The 17,605-nt window shown below is 51.1% G+C and overlaps 1 protein-coding gene and 1 long non-coding RNA gene across 3 annotated transcripts in view; one reads left to right on the top strand and one right to left on the bottom strand.

Moving 5' to 3' along the window:
* LOC309355952 overlaps positions 1-17,605 on the top strand; it is a 100,798-nt gene that overhangs the window by 14,279 nt on the left and 68,914 nt on the right. The gene's annotated exons all lie outside the window — the stretch shown is intronic.
* The window catches only part of FXR2 (FMR1 autosomal homolog 2), a 32,237-nt gene that overhangs the window by 7,799 nt on the left and 6,833 nt on the right, over positions 1-17,605 (bottom strand). Inside the window, exons 2-13 of one of the 2 annotated variants that reach the window (XM_081886800.1) lie at positions 11,992-12,044; positions 9,015-9,108; positions 8,823-8,894; positions 8,009-8,157; positions 6,618-6,711; positions 5,231-5,347; positions 3,726-3,896; positions 3,294-3,372; positions 2,625-2,734; positions 2,377-2,448; positions 2,024-2,110; positions 751-967 (exon numbers count right to left, since the gene is read on the bottom strand). In XM_081886800.1, the coding sequence (XP_081742926.1) occupies positions 751-967; positions 2,024-2,110; positions 2,377-2,448; positions 2,625-2,734; positions 3,294-3,372; positions 3,726-3,896; positions 5,231-5,347; positions 6,618-6,711; positions 8,009-8,157; positions 8,823-8,894; positions 9,015-9,108; positions 11,992-12,044 (1,315 nt within the window). The remainder of the gene's footprint in view (positions 1-750; positions 968-2,023; positions 2,111-2,376; positions 2,449-2,624; positions 2,735-3,293; positions 3,373-3,725; positions 3,897-5,230; positions 5,348-6,617; positions 6,712-8,008; positions 8,158-8,822; positions 8,895-9,014; positions 9,109-11,991; positions 12,045-17,605) is intronic. The other variant, XM_081886801.1, reaches the window with a different exon arrangement.

Raw genomic sequence — 17,605 nt, 5'->3', positions numbered from 1 at the left:
GATATTCATTCCCAATCCAGACAGGGGCACCCCTAAACACACTCACAGGTAGTTCGCTATCCTGATCCAACAGCCAGCACCGGGCACAAGAGCTTCTTCCCAAACTGCTAACGTTCTGCCCTCCAGTTGTTTTGGAGCGAGGAGAGTGGACCTGTTCCCACTTGTCTTTCCTGCTTCCAATGCTATACAACTGATTTGAGGTTAAACGGCTGATTTGGAGGGATGCTAAACAACTGGTTTGATATTAAACAGCTGATTTGGAGGGATGTTAAATGGCTGATTTGGTGAAATGCTAAACAACTGATTTATGTTAAACGGCTGATTTGGAGGGATGTTAAACGGCTGATTTGGTGGAATGCTAAACAACTAATTTGATGTTAAACGGCTGATTTGGAGGGATGTTAAACAGCTGATTTGATGTTAAACGGCTGATTTGATGTTAAACGGCTGATTTGATGTTAAACGGCTGATTTAAGATAAACGTCTGATTTGGTGGAATGCTAAACAACTAATTTGATGTTAAACGGCTGATTTGGTGGGATGCTAAATGGCTGATTTGGTGGGATGCTAAACAACTGATTTATGTTAAACGGCTGATTTGGAGGGATGCTAAACTGATTTGATGTTAAACGGCTGATTTGGTGAGATGTTAGCAATGTGATACAAAGAGCTCTTCCATGTGTGCAATCCCCAGATATTCTGGGCGCAGTCCTTTGCCACCAGGAACACAGCAGGCCTCACCCAACTCACCATAGCCAGAGTTGGGTCCCCTGCGCCCACGGCCGCCGCGCCCACCGTAGCTGCCCCCGTAGGTCCGCGTGCCGTGCAGGGAGGAGGAGGTGCTCTCGTCCGTGGTGTAGCTGCCCCGCTCCTTATCCGACCGGTTGGAGAGGGGGCGGAAGCCCAGGCCGATCTGGCGCAGCTGCTCATCGATCTGCAGCCGCTCCAGGCGCAGCTGCTCCACCTCCTAGCAGGGGGAAGGGGAAAGGGTTGAGAACAAGGCCCCTGGCCACCACCACCCCAGTCGGGGAGGAGCCAAGGGCCTCGCAGAGAAGGAGGGAAGAGTGTCTGCTTCAGGAGCGCCGTAGAATTTATGCCGGCGGTCTCTCAGCAGCGTTTGGGGAAAAAGCTGGGGGAAAGTCGGGCAGGAAGGACACAAATGGTCAGGACTCTTCCAGGGCCCCCAAGCGCCTTCCCCAAAAGAACTGCACAAAAGCATTTGGGGGGCACCCCAGCTACAGCTTCTGGACTTCACTCATTTTATTTGTATGCCGCTTTCTATGCCCCCCCAAAACCACACACTCAAAGAAAACAGGACTGCAATTCAAAACCAAACAGTGCAAAAATGAAATTTTATAACCATAGTAAGTATCGTAAAGGTAAAGGGACCCCTGACCGTTAGGTCCAGTCGTGGCCGACTCTGGGGTTGCGGCGCTCATCTCGCTTTATTGGCCGAGGGAGCCGGCGTACAGCTTCCGGGTCATGTGGCCAGCATGACTAAGCCGCTTCTGGCGAACCAGAGCAGCGCACGGAAATGCCGTTTACCTTCCCACCGGAGCGGTACCTATTTATCTACTTGCACTTTGACGTGCTTTCAAACTGCTAGGTGGGCAGGAGAGTAAGTATAGTTACCCCACCCAAAAAATACAGTACCATGAGCAGTATCCAACACCCAACAGCAAAAATAAAAAAGGAGATTGACAGTTTCCCTTTGGTCCTGGAAAGACCTGTCCTGTGATCTTGCTCAGAGATCTGCAGCAGATTCCGAGGGGAAGGAGGAGGGGTACCTAGAAAGCTGCCCTCCCACGATGCTGATCTTTAAACATCAACATGTCAGCACCGGGGGGGGGGGGGGAGGCAGAGGTCCACAGAACTAGGCGGCAGTTCCAACATTCTGCACCTGTGTCCCGAAATGGAGGGGTCTGGCGAAGATGGCTCTGGCCCCAGGGCGATGGAAGCAGGCTTGCCCCGTGGCCCCATCCTCCCTCGCCACTGCCCAGGAGAAGCACACCAGCGGACTTACCTGAAGGTAGGAGAGATGGTACTCCAGCAGCGCCTGCGCATTGCTGATGTTCTCCCGCGTTCCCACAAAGATGAAAGGGACCATCCCCTGGGGAAAGGAGACAGGGAGGTTAGCAAGGAGCAGGGAACCTTTTCCCCAGGCAGAAGACGGAGAGGTTATCAGGGCTGCCGGCTTTAAAGCCAATTAGTCAACGTTCCCCGCAGAGGCATCCCAGTTAAACCAAAGGGATGACGTTTTGTGCTCTGGGAAAGCGGAGTTTCGACCAGAGCGGGACAGAGGGCAGGCCCGTGTGAGTTTTCGAGAGGGAAAGATTATCGGGATCCAAGAAAGGAAGAAAAGAGTCAGAGACATACATTTGGTTCTTGTCCAATGTCTGTGTCTTGGACAGCTTTAGCCAGGGGGCAAACTGGACCAGCCAGCAAGGACTGAAAGCAGACAAAACGCAGATGGGATGATTTGATGGGGCGTGGCATGTGGGCAAACGTGGGGCACTGTGGCTTTGAGAAGAGACGGAAACCTGGGGCTTGGGAACTGGGGCAGGGGACCCACACAGGAAGAAGCTGCTGCTGCTGCGGCTTCTCCGCTCTGCAGCCCAATTTACCTCCTCCCTGGGGTTCTTCTTGTCATTGTCGCCTTCCACCCGAACTCGGACCACGCCGGATTTGTCCACGATCTCCTGGATGACTTTGCCGTTCTTGCCTATCACTTTCCCTGCAGGGGGCAAATGAAAGCAGGGAGTTGAAGGGCGTGCGCAAATCAAGCACACACAGGCTGATAGCACGATGCTCTGCCGCCTTAACTCTATGTCCCTAGCGCCAAGTCACTTGCAAATTGGCACCGTGGTGCCTTGGAGGGGGACAGGTCAATGGATGAGGAAACCCACTAGTAAACAACACCTCCATCCCAAAAAGAGCCCCTTTTTGCACACACACACCCTCGTCCATTTGCACTCGTTGCCAATGACAGGGAAGGAAAGTCATTGATGGCCTTCCCTTCTTTGAGGAAAATCTATGCAACAGATCTTTGCTTGAGAAACAGCTCTGCCAAGCAGATTCCCAATTGCCTTGGTCTGAACCTTCCCCTGCATGTCTTGTGCAACTAAATCCTGGGTTTTCTCAAGCAGAATTGCTGCAACTCAACTCCCAAGCAAACTCAAAGCTAGCGCTGGCTTCCAAATCTGGTTTCACAAACATAGGTTTTTGTGAAGGGAGAGAAAGAGCGGGAGGCTCCATCAGGTTTCGTCCTGGAGCTAGAAAACTGCCTCACTCACCGACTAGGTTCCGAGGGACTTGAACAGAGTCTTCGGAGAATTCGAGGAAGCTCCTGGCCTGCTTGCAGGCTTCCGGGGTCTGCGGAGGAGCAAAAGGGAACAGAATGACAAGCATCTCAACACACAGTGCTGGTGGCTTGCGAGGTTTTAGGCCACCAAGGCTGCTCAGGCCTGACATACTGTTTGCAGATCCTCCCACTGAACTGCCACACGCCGGGCCCTTCTCCCTCCAGGTCAAAAGACCCCAAAGTTTGTTCCTCCTCAGGTAAAGCCGCCTTGCTTACCAAGCCCCACAACCGGAGTTTCCGGCCCCACTCACAGGATTCATTTATCAGGTGGGTCTTTGTTGCTTCTCTCTACACGCCAGCACCAAGCGAAACGAAAGCAGCCCAGCCCACCTCCCAGAAGTCTAGAAGCAGCCCCGGCCCCTACCTCCCCGTAGATGCGGAAGGTGCAGGTCTCTTCGTCCAGCTCAATGGCAGTGACACCCAGCACTTTCCGGGCCTGCTGGATGTTGGCCCCGTGGGTTCCGATGGCCAGCCCCATCAGGTCCTCCCGCACCGTGAACTCCTCCTGGAATGCCGACGCCAGCTGCTTACTCGTCTGGGGGGAGAGGCAGAGGCACGATGGGAAACAGCCCTCAGAAGTCACGTGAGTCCCACCTCTCTTTTCAAGCCTGGGGCCTCACCCCCCACAAAAGGCCCAACATTCAGGCCAGGCAGCCACGCTTGGAGAGAGAGCAGGTCTTATTAGACTGGATCAACTAAGGCTGGCACATGGGTCCTGAATGGGGCAACTGTGCCCCTGAAGAACCAGGTGCGCAGCCTGGGAGTCATTTTGGACTCACCGCTGTCCATGGAGGCGCAGGTCAGTTCTGTGTCCAGGGCAGCTGTCTACCAGCTCCATCTGGTACACAGGATGAGACCCTCCCAGACCGCAGACTGTCTCGCCAGAGTGGCGCATGCTCTAGTTATCTCCCACTTGGACTACTGCAATGCACTCTACGTGGGGCTACCTTTGAAGGTGACCCAGAAATTGCAACTAATCCAGAATGCGGCAGCCAGACTGGGGACTGGGAGTGGCTGCCAGGACCACATAACACTGGTCCTGAGAGATCTGCATTGGCTCCCAGTACGTTTCCGAGCACAATTCAAAGTGTTGGTGCTGACTTTTAAAGCCCTAAACGGCCTCAAAGGCCCAGTAGACCTGAAGGAGCGTCTCCACCCCCATCATTCTGCCCGGACACTGAGGTCCAGCTCCAAGGGCCTTCCGGCAGTTCCCTCCCTGCGAGAAGCTAAGTTACAGGGAACCAGGCAGAGGGCCTTATTGGTGGTGGCACCTGCCCTGTGGAACACCCTCCCACCAGATGTGAAGGAAATAAGCAGCTATCCTATCTTTAAAAGACATCTGAAGGCAGCCCTGTTTAGGGAAGTTTTTAATATTTAATGCTGTATTGTTTTAACACTCGACTGGGAGCCGCCCAGAGTGGCTGGGGAAACTCAGCCAGATGGGCGGGGTATAAATAATATATTATTATTTTATTATGTCAAGCTTGGGACTTTCGCAGAACGCGGCGCCCACAGCTGGAGGCAGAAGCATGCTTTCCAAATACCAGCTGCTGGAAACCGCAGGAGGGGAGAGCAGCTCTTTTGGCTGGGGTCCCTGCTTCCAGGTTTCCCATAAGAGGTCCCTGGTTGGCCAACTGGGAGAACCAGGTGGGCCTCTGGCCATCTGTATCTGGCAGGGAGTTCTCCCAAACTGAAACACTGCATCGTCCAGCACTGCTTCGCTTTTTAGAAAGGCACCCTTCTGCCTCCCCGCTTTGCACTCCTGTCCTTCGGGCCCAGGATGGCAGCTACTGTCAGCTAGTCCTGAGCCAGAGACTTCTCCGCTCCTGCACTCAGGGGGTGCTGTGGAGGGTCCCTTCTCTCTCTCACCTCCAAGTGTTTGTTGGCCTCCTCATTCCGGGACATCAGCATCAGCTTAGTCCGAATGCTGCGCAAGTGCATGTCGCCCAGCAGAGACGCCCTCTTGACGGTGGACTCGTTTGTGGACTGCAGGGAGGGAGAGAGCGAAAAAGTTAGTTAGGCTGCCATGTGCTGGCAAACCAAGAACACAGGTGAGCCTACGACACAGAACTGCCCCAGCAGGTTTTAAGGTGTTTAGTCTAACAAGAATTCAAGCTGTCAGTTATCCTTCTCAACACTGGCTCCGGCCTGGTGGAACTCTCTGTTGAATGGTTACTTTAAATGTAAAGGTTCATCATTGTTCCACTTGATGTGTATGTCTTTAAGGGGCCAGAGCAAGGGCCAGAGCAAGATGAGACCCAGCTTTACAGCTGTGAAACACAGCAGGTGCTGCTGAGTTGCACTGATTAAGGTGTGTCAGCATTTGGATGTAGTATATAAGGGGCAGCACCTAGCTCTCCCATTACCCTGGGGGGTGGGTCGGTGGTTGGGTCTGGTTTGTTGTTGATGTATTTAGTGTATAAGGAGTTTTTGTTTTGGTAATTAAAACCTTGTTTGAGTTATTTTTGAGTCCCTTTCTTTTTAATGCATAGTCTCCCCAGCAAGCTCTCTGCAGCGCTACCAAACTGCAAAAAGCCAACACTCTCTGCCTCATGAGACCAGGGCCCTGCAGGATCTGATTTCTTTCCGCAGGGCCTGTAAGACAGAGTTGTTCCACCTGGCCTTTGGCTTGGAGCCAATTTGAGTCCCTCCCCCTCTTTCTTCTTTCTTTTTCTTTCTCCTCCTGCGATGAGGCTACATTTTAATATTTTAATGTTTCAATATTTTAATGTAGTATTTTAATTTTGTTTTTAAGTTGTATTCATTCAACTTGTCTTTATTATTGCTTGTTAGCCGCCCTGAGCCCGGCCTTGGCTGGGGAGGGCGAGGTATAAATAAAAATTATTATTATTATTATTATTATTATTATTATTATTATTATTATTATTATCTACCCAGTTAAAGTTAAAGGAAATTTAACACGGAAACCACAGGTCCTGGAGAGGATCATTTCCTCTGAAGCGAGAGAACTCCCCCAACTCCCCGGCCATCCTGGGAAGATGCCCTTTATCATGTCCCAAGTGCAAAAACGAGAAATCCTTCACCGGTCTGGACGAGAAATACGCAAGAGCTGCACCAAGTAGATGTAGAAGTTGCACTTGCGCATTTAGTGGTCATCTGCAGTTCCTGCCACTAGAGGGGAGTGAAGAGCCGCACAGGTTCCGGCTCTGAGAACAAGTCCCAGGCATTTTCCTCCCAATTTGGCTCAGCTAATCAGGCAGACGCCACCCCCGGAACAGAGGAGGAAGACCCTTACCAGAATGACGAGCTCACTGCTAGTGGAACTGAGGAAGATGCAGTTCGCGCTCACGGCTTTCTTGAACTCCTTGTGCACGTTCTCGTTTGAGCAGCTGCGAAGCGGAAACAGAGGAACGGTAAGAAGCTTCGGAAAAGTGTGGACGCCAACCTGAGATGCTAAAAGTTCAGGCTTCCACGTGCGGTGGACCTGTGAATCTGTACGTGAAGTTTGGAGACAGGTTTTACAAGAGATCTCTGAGATTACAGGCAGCCCAAGGAGTCTCAATGCCAGGCTACGTTTACGATCAACATTCGAGGAGGACAGTGCAGAGCTAGTTTGTAAAAGTCTTGCTATATATTTGTGGGCTGAGACAAGAATGACTACTGCCCTAGGATTGAGAAATGCAGTGAACATTTCCCTTCACATTTGGTTTAAGAAGTCCTTAAAGGTAAAGGGACCCCTGACCGTTAGGTCCAGTCGTGGCCGACTCTGGGGTTGCAGCGCTCATCTCGCTTTATTGGCCAAGGGAGCCAGGGTACAGCTTCCGGGTCATGTGGCCAGCAGGACTCAGCTGCTTCTGGTGAACCAGAGCAGCGCACGGAAACGCCATTTACTTTCCCGCCAGAGCGGTACCTATTTATCTACTTGCCCTTTGATGTGCTTTCGGACTGCTAGGTTGGTAGGAGCAGGGACTGAGTAACGGGAGCTCACCCCGTCGCGGGGATTCAAACCATTGACCTTCTGATCAGCAAGCCCTAGGCTCTGTGGTTTAGACCACAGCGCCTTACATATTGCTTATTCAGAAAAGTTGACTCATTCAACAGCGCACCTCCTGAAACCTACTTCCCTTCTGTTAAGAAGCTCTTAGGCTTTTTTCCCTTCAGATGGAGCAAATGTCTGTACAGTGCAAGGAAAATCAATCCCAAGCAGATGTGGGCTGATAAAGAGATTTGAATCGGAAAGAATGTGGATTTGGCAGACAAGCTCCCCCTCTCCCACACAGTTGTTGTTGCTGTTGTTACCCCACCCATATGGCTGGGTATCCCCAGCCACTCTGGCAGATTACAGAATATATAACATAATAAAGCTTCAAACACTAAAGACTTCCTGATACAGGGCTGCCTTCAGATGTCTTCTAAAAGTTATGCAGTTCTTTATCTCCTTGGCATCTGAAGGAAAGGCATTCCACAGGGAGGGTGCCACTACAGAGAAGGCCCTCTGCCTGGTTCCCTGTAGCTTCGCTTCTCACAATGAGGGAACGAGCAGAAGGCCCTCCCTCGGAGCTGGACCTCAGTGTCTGGGCTGAGCGATGGGGGTGGAGACACCCCTTCTGGTATACTTGGCCGGGGCTGTTTAGGGCTTTCAAGGTCAGCACCAACAATTTGATTTGCGTTTATGTTAACACTCACGCCTCCTTGAGATCCTCTGGTACCGCAATGGTGACTTTGAAAAAGCTGCACTTGGTGGCCACTTTGCTGGGGTTGACGGGCCGCAGCCGCTCCAACGTGACGATTTCATTGTAGATGGCATCGCAAGCGGCGTATTCTATGACGTAGAACTGTAAGAGGAGGACGAGATCAGAGGGAGCCACAAAGAAGTGCCCAAAAGAACTGCAGTTACGTTCTGCCTTTAGTAAACTCAAACAGGAGGGGAAAAGTGAATTCTAACTGCACACTGTGCCTCTGGGAAGAAAAAAAACCCTGGAAAACTCTTCCATGGGGTTAGGGTCACAGTCCCCACCCCTCAACTGCAGGTTCCCCTCCTCTCTCTGGATGTAACAGTCTTCCTTGGAAATGCAGAACGAGTTATGTTCACACTAAGAAACCCACTGATCACTGCTGCTTGAAGGAAGTGGAAACTTTCACGCCTGCAAATTCAGGCTGGCTTATGACCCTGGAAGTTTGCTTCCTTTCATTCTTTTTATGTACTTGAAACTTAAGGCAGATTACGACAACCTCACAACAACACGTCACAGAAGCATCATAGCAACATCTGCATCGCAGCACTGTCACTATTCCGCATTTTGGCCCATGGCGCCCAGATGCTCTGGGAGCCAATCTGTGAGCATTTGCTGTGCACATGGAGAGCTCCTACCATGTGCCGGGGAGGCGGAAGGGGCTCAGCACATTAAATGTGTTAATGGTGAGAGGGACAGGCCGCTCTGCCCCCTCACTGAATGCCCGGGAATATTTCAAGGGGGTGTGTATTTTGTCCGATACTTACGTCTCCTTTCATCATTCGAACCCTGGCCAGCCACCAGCCACATGGCTCATGCTCATTGGCTCGGGAATAAACCTAAGAGGACAGAGAAATTCAAGTTAGGGGGCCACCCTCCACTCACAGCAGCTTCCTAATCACCCCCCCCCGGTCCACCCCCAGAAGGGTGCAGAAAGCCTCTTGGCAGCCTTCACTCACCTCCACCTCATCCCCTTCCAAAATCTCCTTGCTGTAGTCTGCAGGTGGGGGCAGCCGCACGTCGCCGAAGGGGATTTGCCTTTCGGGCTGCCAGCTGGGAAGAGGCAGAGAGTTATTCCAGGTGACAGTAAGGGGAGACCAGCTACCCACCAACACACAATGTTTCTTCACAAGCTATGGGAGGTGCTTGGGGCTGAACAATAACCAAGGGTCGAATTCTGCACAGGTGAAAGCAGCAGGGACCTTGGGTCAACACTGGCACACGCCCCTCCCACAAATTCGGAATGGAAGCACACCCCAAATTTCCCCCTCCACTCCTAACAAGCTATTCTCTTCTCCAATGACTCAGCAGCATGCATCGGACAACGGCAGCCGGCCTGAACTCCCCTCCCCCCCCCCCCGCTACTAGCAACATGCTTTTCCAACCACAATTGCACCTGCCAGAAAAAAATCCAGACCCCTGGCTGCACACGAACCTAGGAAATAAAATGTATCACCTTGTGGCTTTTATTCCACCCCTTCCACCAGAGCTAAGGAACGCTGGCTCTTAAATATTCAACGCTGGCTCCTAGGAACCACAACTATTTGGCGACGCCGCTGGTTAGACATAAAGGACACAGTACCATAACTTGATGGGGGTCAAAATAGTTTAGAGGCGAGGAAGCCTGCTAAGAGCATGCAAGCGTTCTTGGGGAGGGGAAGAACAGAGGCAAGATGAAAGAAATGAAAGAAAGGACATATTCCCCCACTCAGAAAACACCACAAGGAGGGCTGGAGACTGGGGCCGACAGAGAGACACTCGGTGGGTATTTATAGCCCGCCCTGCCTCTCGCAGGGAGATCGTGCTGCGGCTGTGTTCCGGCCCTGCCAGAGCACAATCCTGGGAACTGGCCATGGTGCTGCAAGGCTGCCTCATTAGCTGCAGCGGAATTAGGCAGCATTTGCATACCGCCACCACGCCCACTCCTGGGTGGGGAGACAGAGGCGGCCAGACACAGCTGCTGGCAGGCTGCCAGCCTCCCTCTGCTCACTAGTCCCTTACTGGCTGACAACCAGAGCCGCAAACTTGGGCGGCCTGTTGGCGAGAGCCCCAGCAATCCAGCACCTGCTCTTCTCAGAGAGCAGGGCCAGCGTTGAGCCTCCGGCCACAAAGCTTTTTATTTTTTCCAGGCGGGGTGGGGTGGGGGAGCTACGGTGGCTTGACTGCAGCGCCTAGAGGCCAGGGTGGCTTCCCTCCTTACAGCTGTTGCAGAGACACGTGTCTCCCTGGCGCTTCAGCTGCCGAGGAAGGACCTCTGCGAGCGGCTCAAACCTCTCTCCTCCGGCAGACGCTTCTGGCTTTCTGCTGAGTCAGGAATTTCAGGCACGTTCGCCTCCCCGCCCCTCCAATAAGCAGCGTTTAAAAGCAAACAAAAAAGCCCACCCTGCTGCATGCGAATGCCAAGGTTTCCGCTCTGCAATAAGCTTCCAGCGTGCACGCCAAGATCTTTAGGAGGGTGGGGCTGGGGTTCAGCCCCCCTGCTCCGTAACTGCTGGGGGATCGGGGCCACCACCAATGCTGTGTGGTGCCTACACAGGTGGGCGACAAAGTTAGCAAGCATCCCCGCAACCTCCTGTCTCCAGAGTCTGGGAGAACAGGGTTAGGGGTGTCCGGCTCAAGGGACATGAAGATTGAAGATGAAGATGGAGCCCAGACTGAGGAGGAAGGAACTACCTTCCCCACTTTCCTGGGGTGACCAAACAACTGTGTGTGCTCTGAAGGGTGGGGAGTTCCTGACATCATATCCTGCAGGGACCCCCAGCCAGAGTGAAAGAGCTCTGTTGCGCTGCTGTATTTGGTAGCCTGGGAGTGCCTAGATTGATACAGCAGCCGGTAGACAGGCAGTGAACTCCTGGTGGGGAGAGCAATCTAGCCACTGGCAGGAGTTGCGACAAAGCAAGAACAGAGCTCCCTGTTTCTTCCCCTCGGCCCAGCTGCCACCAGAGTGCAAAGCAGGGGGTGGGAATGGCCGGCGTTTCCTGGGTGAGGTTAAATAAGTTGGAGTTCCTGTTATTAAATATACCAAGAAAAAAAGCACACCGAGAACTCTGGCCAATATAAGTTTCAAAAGTGGCAGTGGTCCCTACTCGCAAATCAATAGTCAATTGTAACAAAAACTAATCCATTCATATGCATATCCTTATGAGTTTGAGTTTATAATCTCTAATTGAGTTTGTAATCCTTGTCAGAATACATAATTTTGAATGGATTAGTTACAATTGACTACAACTGACATTCAAAAGTACTGACTATTGATTTGCGAGTAGGGACCACTCCCACTTTTGAAACTCACCGTATTTTTCGCTCTATAAGACGCACCAGACCACAAGACACACCTAGTTTTTGGAGGAGGAAAACAAGAAAAAAAATATTCTGAATCTCAGAAGCCAGAACAGCAAGAGGGATCGCTGCGCAGTGAAAGCAGCAATCCCTCTTGCTGTTCTGGCTTCTGGGATAGCTGCACAGCCTGCATTCGCTCCATAAGACTCACACATATCCCCCCTTACTTTTTAGGAGGGAAAAAGTGAGTCTTATAGAGCAAAAAATACGGTATATTGGCCAGAGTTCTTGGTGTGCTTGTTTCCTGGGTGAGAGCAAAGGACATGGGTTGGGGTGCAGCGACTGTCTGCAAGAATATTATTTCAATTTCCTAGGAGCCAGCATGGAGCTATAGGCACCAGCCCCACACAGCATTCATATCACAAGGTGCCAGCTTCATAAATCTAGGCAAACAAGCCCAGGTCAGTGGGGTTTCATTGCCAGAGGTGGCTCTGAGCCGCTATACCAGGGTTGTACCCTCATCATACGATGGACCTCAAGGACACAGGGGCAGCCGCTACTTCCAGAGGGCTGGAAAAGGACGGGCCGATCTGGGCCTGCCAGCTCTCTGACAAAACAGCAGAGAAAGATGCAGGCACGCCTCTTGCAGACACTCACTTGTTCTCGAAGGATATCGTGACCGAGTCTTCGTGGACATCTTTAACAAAACCCTGGAAGGGAAGGAACAGACAAGAGACACCGCGTTAGCACCACAGCCGGCAAGTCCCCAAAGCTCACTGCGAAAGGGGGAGAGCTGGCCGAGCAAAAAAAAAAAGAAACCCAGCAGAAAGAGCCACCACCAGCAAGCCACTGTGTCCCTCGACTGGGACCAGCGGACCCAAGATACCAAACGGCCAACGCAAAGCAGCAACATGGAAAGGGAGACTTGGCAAGAGAAGAACAGCTCTGCGGAAGCAAAGGTCGGAGCTTGGCGACATCCCCCAAAGGCGTGATCCTCCGAGTCACTGGCCCCTAAGAGGGCCTAGATAGTGTGGAATGGAAGCTGAAAGCCTAACCAGGTGTGGCATCGCCTTCATCCTGTTCCCACAGTGGCCAACCAGGTGCCCACAAGCAGAATCTGAGCACAAGAACACCCTCTCCTCCTTCCTGGTTTCCAGCTGCTGTCTCCAGCTGTGGAGACAGACCACAGCCATTGTGGCTAGTAGCCACCAATAGCCTCCTCCTCCTCTTCCATGAATCTGTCTAAACCTCTTTTAAGGCATCTATGTCAGTGGCCATCTCTGCCTCCAGTGGAAGGGAGTTCCATAGTTTTAACTCTGAGCTCCATGAAATACTTCCTTTTACATGTCCTGTTCAGGAAGACACAAACTTCTCTCTCCCACTCTCTCATACACATCCCACCCTGTCACATTTCTTAAATACAATACAAAATCAATACAACCCAGGTGGTTAAGAAAGCCCAACATAGACTCCGTCTCCTCAGAGAATTGCCAAAGAACAATGTCAATCAACATTTGATGATCTCCTTCTACCAATCCACAATAGAAAGTGTCCTTTCATACTGGATCACAGTGTGGTACGCTGGTTTGACATCAAGTGATAGGAAGTGCCGACAGAGGGTGGTGAATACAGCACAACATATTATGGGCTGTCCCGTGAATCCGGTGGATGAAATAGCGGAAGATCGTTGCCTCAGGAGAGTGAGGAAAATTCACAGGGATGATTCACACCCTGGCGGCACTTTCTTGATCTCCTGCCCTCGGGCAGAAGATATATAGAAGCATGATTAGTCGCACCAACCGGGTAAAGAACAGCTTCTATCTGTGGACTGTTAGGCTGCTGAATGAAAAGATAACAACAGGGAAACTGACTTTCGAGTTTGGTGGGTGTGCATCAGTAAACGAGGGGAATTAAGACTAAGAGAGCTGAGTGGGGGGTGATTGAGTAATCTCACTGTATACAAGTTGTACAAGTGACAATAAAGTAAATGGCCTCGGTCCAGTATATCTGAAGGAGCGTCTCCACCCCCGTAGCTCTACCCGGATACTGAGGTCCAGCGCCGAGGGCCTTCTGGCGGTTCCCTCCCTGCGAGAAGCCAAGTTACAAGGAACCAGGCAGAGGGCCTTCTCAGTAGTGGCACCCGCCCTCCCACCAGATGTCAAAGAGAACAACACCTACCAGACTTTTAGAAGACATCTGAAGGCAGCCCTGTTTAGGCAGTAATATTTGATGCATTACTGTATTTTAATATTTTGTTGAAAGCCGCCCAGAGTGGCTGGGGAAGCCCAGCCAGATGGGCAGGGTATAAATAATAAATTTATTATTATTATTATTTCAATTTACTCCTCCTAAAGCACATTCCCTGCCAGACTAGCCAACACCAGGCAGCTAGCTCATGACTCCTCCTTCAAGAAACACACGGCAGCTTCCTTTCAGCGCTCAGGAGCTCACATACTGCCAGGCCTCTAGGTCAGATGGCACTTTGCTTCTGGGGCAGAGGACCCCACTCTTAGCCCTCACTCAAAGCCAGCCCCAACCTGCCCACACATTTTTTAATCCCAAAGCAATGCAGGGCTGCTTGGGATCATGGAAAGGTGCTCAGTGGGACAGCCGTTTGGGAGGAAATGCCCAATTCCCTGGGTGCAACCCTCTATTCACTTACAGTGCTACATCAGGTGAAGTACCGTATTTTTCGCTCTATAAGACGCACCAGACCACAAGACGCCCCTAGCTTTTGGAGGAGGAAAACAAGAAAAAAAATATTCTGAATCTCAGAAGCCAGAACAGCAAGAGGGATCGCTGCGCAGTGAAAGCAGCAATCCCTCTTGCTGTTCTGGCTTCTGGGATAGCTGCGCAGCCTGCATTCGCTCCATAAGACGCACACACATTTCCCCTTACTTTTTAGAAGGAAAAAAGTCAGTCTTAAAGAGCAAAAATACGGTACTTAATTCGTTCCGGAGGTCCGTTCTTAACCTGAAACTGTTATTAACTTGAAGCACCACTTTAGCTAATGGGGTCTCCTGCTGCCGCCACGGGAGCACAATTTCTGTTCTCATCCTGAAGCAAAGTTCTTAACCTGAAGCACTGTTTCTGAGTTAGCGGAGTCTGTAACCTGAAGCGTATGTAACCAGAGGTACTACTGTACTTATTTACAACATGTATAACCCGCTTTCCCTCAAAAACCCAAGACAGTTTCAAGATTAAAACCTGAACGGCCTGGCTGGCACCAGGATTGACATTCGGGACATTTGGTAACACTTGCAAGTGAATGTTTTCTGGAGTTGCTAGGGAAAAAAAGGTTCAACAGGCAAATGGTTAGCCTGGTTAACGGACGCAGATAGATAAACATGTGGGGGTTGACATTTTTGAAGGGGAAAACCATGCTTGGATTAATAATTGCTTTTCTGATTTAGGGAGGCCTACTCCATCCCGGAATACAGGCTAAAGTATTCCACAAACATTCTCTGCCACAGCCTTATCCCTCCAGGCGTGTGGCTTTAAGAAGACGGGGCGCAGCCATGCCCCTGCCTCTCTCTTCATCTCCTGCTGCCCACAACACGGGACATCTGGCACTGCCAGGGTGGGGAAGGGAGGGCAGCCGCAGGGCTGCAACCAAGGGAGGGAGGCCTGAACATGTTCTGAGTTTGGAGCGTGATGAGGGCAGGGCGAAATGTCCTGCATGTCTAAAGAGTGATGGGAGGAACAGGTGTTCCTGGGGACAGATGTCTTCTCCGCCAGCTGCTCCGCTACGAGCAAACAGCCACATGCCTCCTTTCCAGCTCCAGAGGAAGCCGGCTTTAAGCGGAGTTCATTGCCCAGTATCCCAGCACGCACAACTCACTGGGACAGAGAAAACCTAAGCTGGGAATCTCGCCACTCAACCAGCGTCTGTTGGAGACAGCAGAAAGGAGTTGGAAAAGGTGGCCTGCATATATCCTTGACTACATGGCTGCCTCCCAAGACTCCTTTCCTCAACAGCATGCTAAAAATCTCTCTCCTCCTTGTCCCACGACCTGGTGACCTCTTTAGCAAGTCTGGATACTACCCGCAATTGGATCGCCCCAGCAAAATACTCCTGCAGGCTCACATGGAGTGCGTAATAAGAGCCCGCTGGATCAGGCCAAAGGCCCATCTCAGCCAGCACCCTGTTCTTCCAGAGACCCACCAGTCGCCCTCTCCCTTCTTCCCAGTAACTGCGGAGGCAGAGCATGGCTTTCATGGCTGACAGCCATCGACAACTCTCTCTCTCCTCTAGGAAAGTGTCTAATCCTCTTTTAAAGGCACCTGGCTTGACGGACATCCGTAGCTCCTGTGGGAGTGAGTTCCACAGGTCAACTATGAGTTGCATGAATTAATATTCATCTGTCTTGAATCTTCCAACACTCAGCTTCAGTGGATGTACATGGCAAGAGGGAGGGAGAATAACTTCCCCCCTTTGCTCCCTGTCTATCAGTCTAGTGGGTGCCATCCTTAGGCCTTAGACACAGTCAACAGTTAGCCTGGCCATTCAGAGAGCAGCGAAGAGGCAGAGGGGGCACCGTCCAACAAGGACCCGCAACTGTGTAGTGTGGGCAGGATCAAAGATTCTGGAGTCTTTGTGAACTACTCCATGCCTGCCCTCTCCCACAGCCTGCCAAGCTCCAAGAATCCCCTTTAAAGCCCTGCTGCGCCTGAGGCTATATACGTCTCCAGGCCAGCGGAGAGAATCTCATTTATCATTCATTCAGCACAGATGGATCAGCCCCCTTCATTCCATGAGGCCAGCACACAGGAACATTTATATCTCCCACGTTCCACACCTCAAGCTTGGTCTACCTGCCCTCTGGCTTACGCTGCTAGGGCTAAATTAAAATTGCACAACCTTTGCAATGCTTGGGACACCAAGTCAAAGAGTTTCAAGGAACCCCCCTTTAAAGTTTCAAGCCCTCCACGCACACAAACCGCTTCCATTCACGAGCAACTCTACAACTTGAGAACCCCTGAATTTGCAGAGGATAATTTTACTCTTTGGTGGATCGCTGTATAAAAGCAGCAGCCGGACACTAAAAATTATCGTTGCTGCTGCTGCAAGCCATATAGTCACTGTCCGCTAGGCCATCTGTGCACAACTTATTTGACATGCAGCGATATTCCACAAGCATTCTCTCCTGCGGGGAACATGTATGCAAAGCTGCTTGCATAAAGTATTTTCAGCCCCAAACAGGGTAAAATACAGTGGTATCTCAGGTTAAGTACTTAATTCGTTCCAGAGGTCCGTTCTTAACCTGAAACTGTTCTTAACCTGAAGCACCACTTTAGCTAATGGGGCCTCCTGCTGCTGCCGCACCGCCGGAGCACAATTTCTGTTCTCATCCTGAAGCAAAGTTCTTAATCCGAGGTACTATTTCTGGGTTAGCGTAGTCTGTAACCTGAAGTGTCTGTAACCTGAAGCATCTGTAACCCGAGGTACCACAGTACTTGAAATCTCAAGTACCAACATGAAACTCCAGGCACCTGGTCAGCCAGGACTCTCCCAGATCTAGCACAACATATCCAATACAGCCATATCTGACTTCGAAAGAGGAAACACATTGAAAAATTAGGGATTGTTATAAGCAAGGCTGAAAAGGGAAGTGAAGACGGTCAAAGCTCTCTAGAAGGCGTGGAGGTTGATCTGAGCCACAGTAACAGAAGTTCAGCTACAATGCAGAATGTAGATCAAGAAAGGTACCACCAGGGCCAAGAAGATGCCAGCGTGGCTAACAAGCAGCATCAAAGACTGAACATGTATGCAAAGCTGCTTGCATAAAGTATTTTCGGCCCCAAACAGGGTAAAATACTTGAAATCTCAAGTACCAGCATAAAATTCCAGGCACCTAGTCAGCCAGGACTCTCCCAGTTCTAGCACAAGATCTCCAATACAGCCACTTGGAAAGAGGAAACACCTTGAAAAATTAGGAATTGTTAAAAGCAAAGGAAATCAGCCCTGAGTGCTCACTGGAAGGACAGATCCTGAAGCTGAGGCTCCAAGACTTTGGCCTCCTCATGAGAAGAGAAGACTCCCTGGAAAAGACCCTGATGTTGGGAAAGATGGAGGGCACAAGGAGAAGGGGACGACGGAGGACGAGATGGTGGGACAGTGTTCTCGAAGCTACTAGCATGAGTTTGACCAAACTGCGGGAGGCAGTGGAAGACAGGAGGGCCTGGCGTGCTCTGGTCCAGGGGGTCACGAAGAGGCGGACACCACTAAACGACAACAACAAAAGCAAAGTTGAATAGGGAAGTGATGAGG

The sequence above is a fragment of the Podarcis melisellensis genome, assembly GCF_964234715.1.
Source record: "Podarcis melisellensis genome assembly, chromosome: 13".
In the NCBI taxonomy this organism is placed as follows: domain Eukaryota; kingdom Metazoa; phylum Chordata; class Lepidosauria; order Squamata; family Lacertidae; genus Podarcis; species Podarcis melisellensis.
The sequence above is the reverse complement of the archived record's forward strand: the minus strand, read 5'-3'. Positions and strand labels throughout refer to the sequence as shown.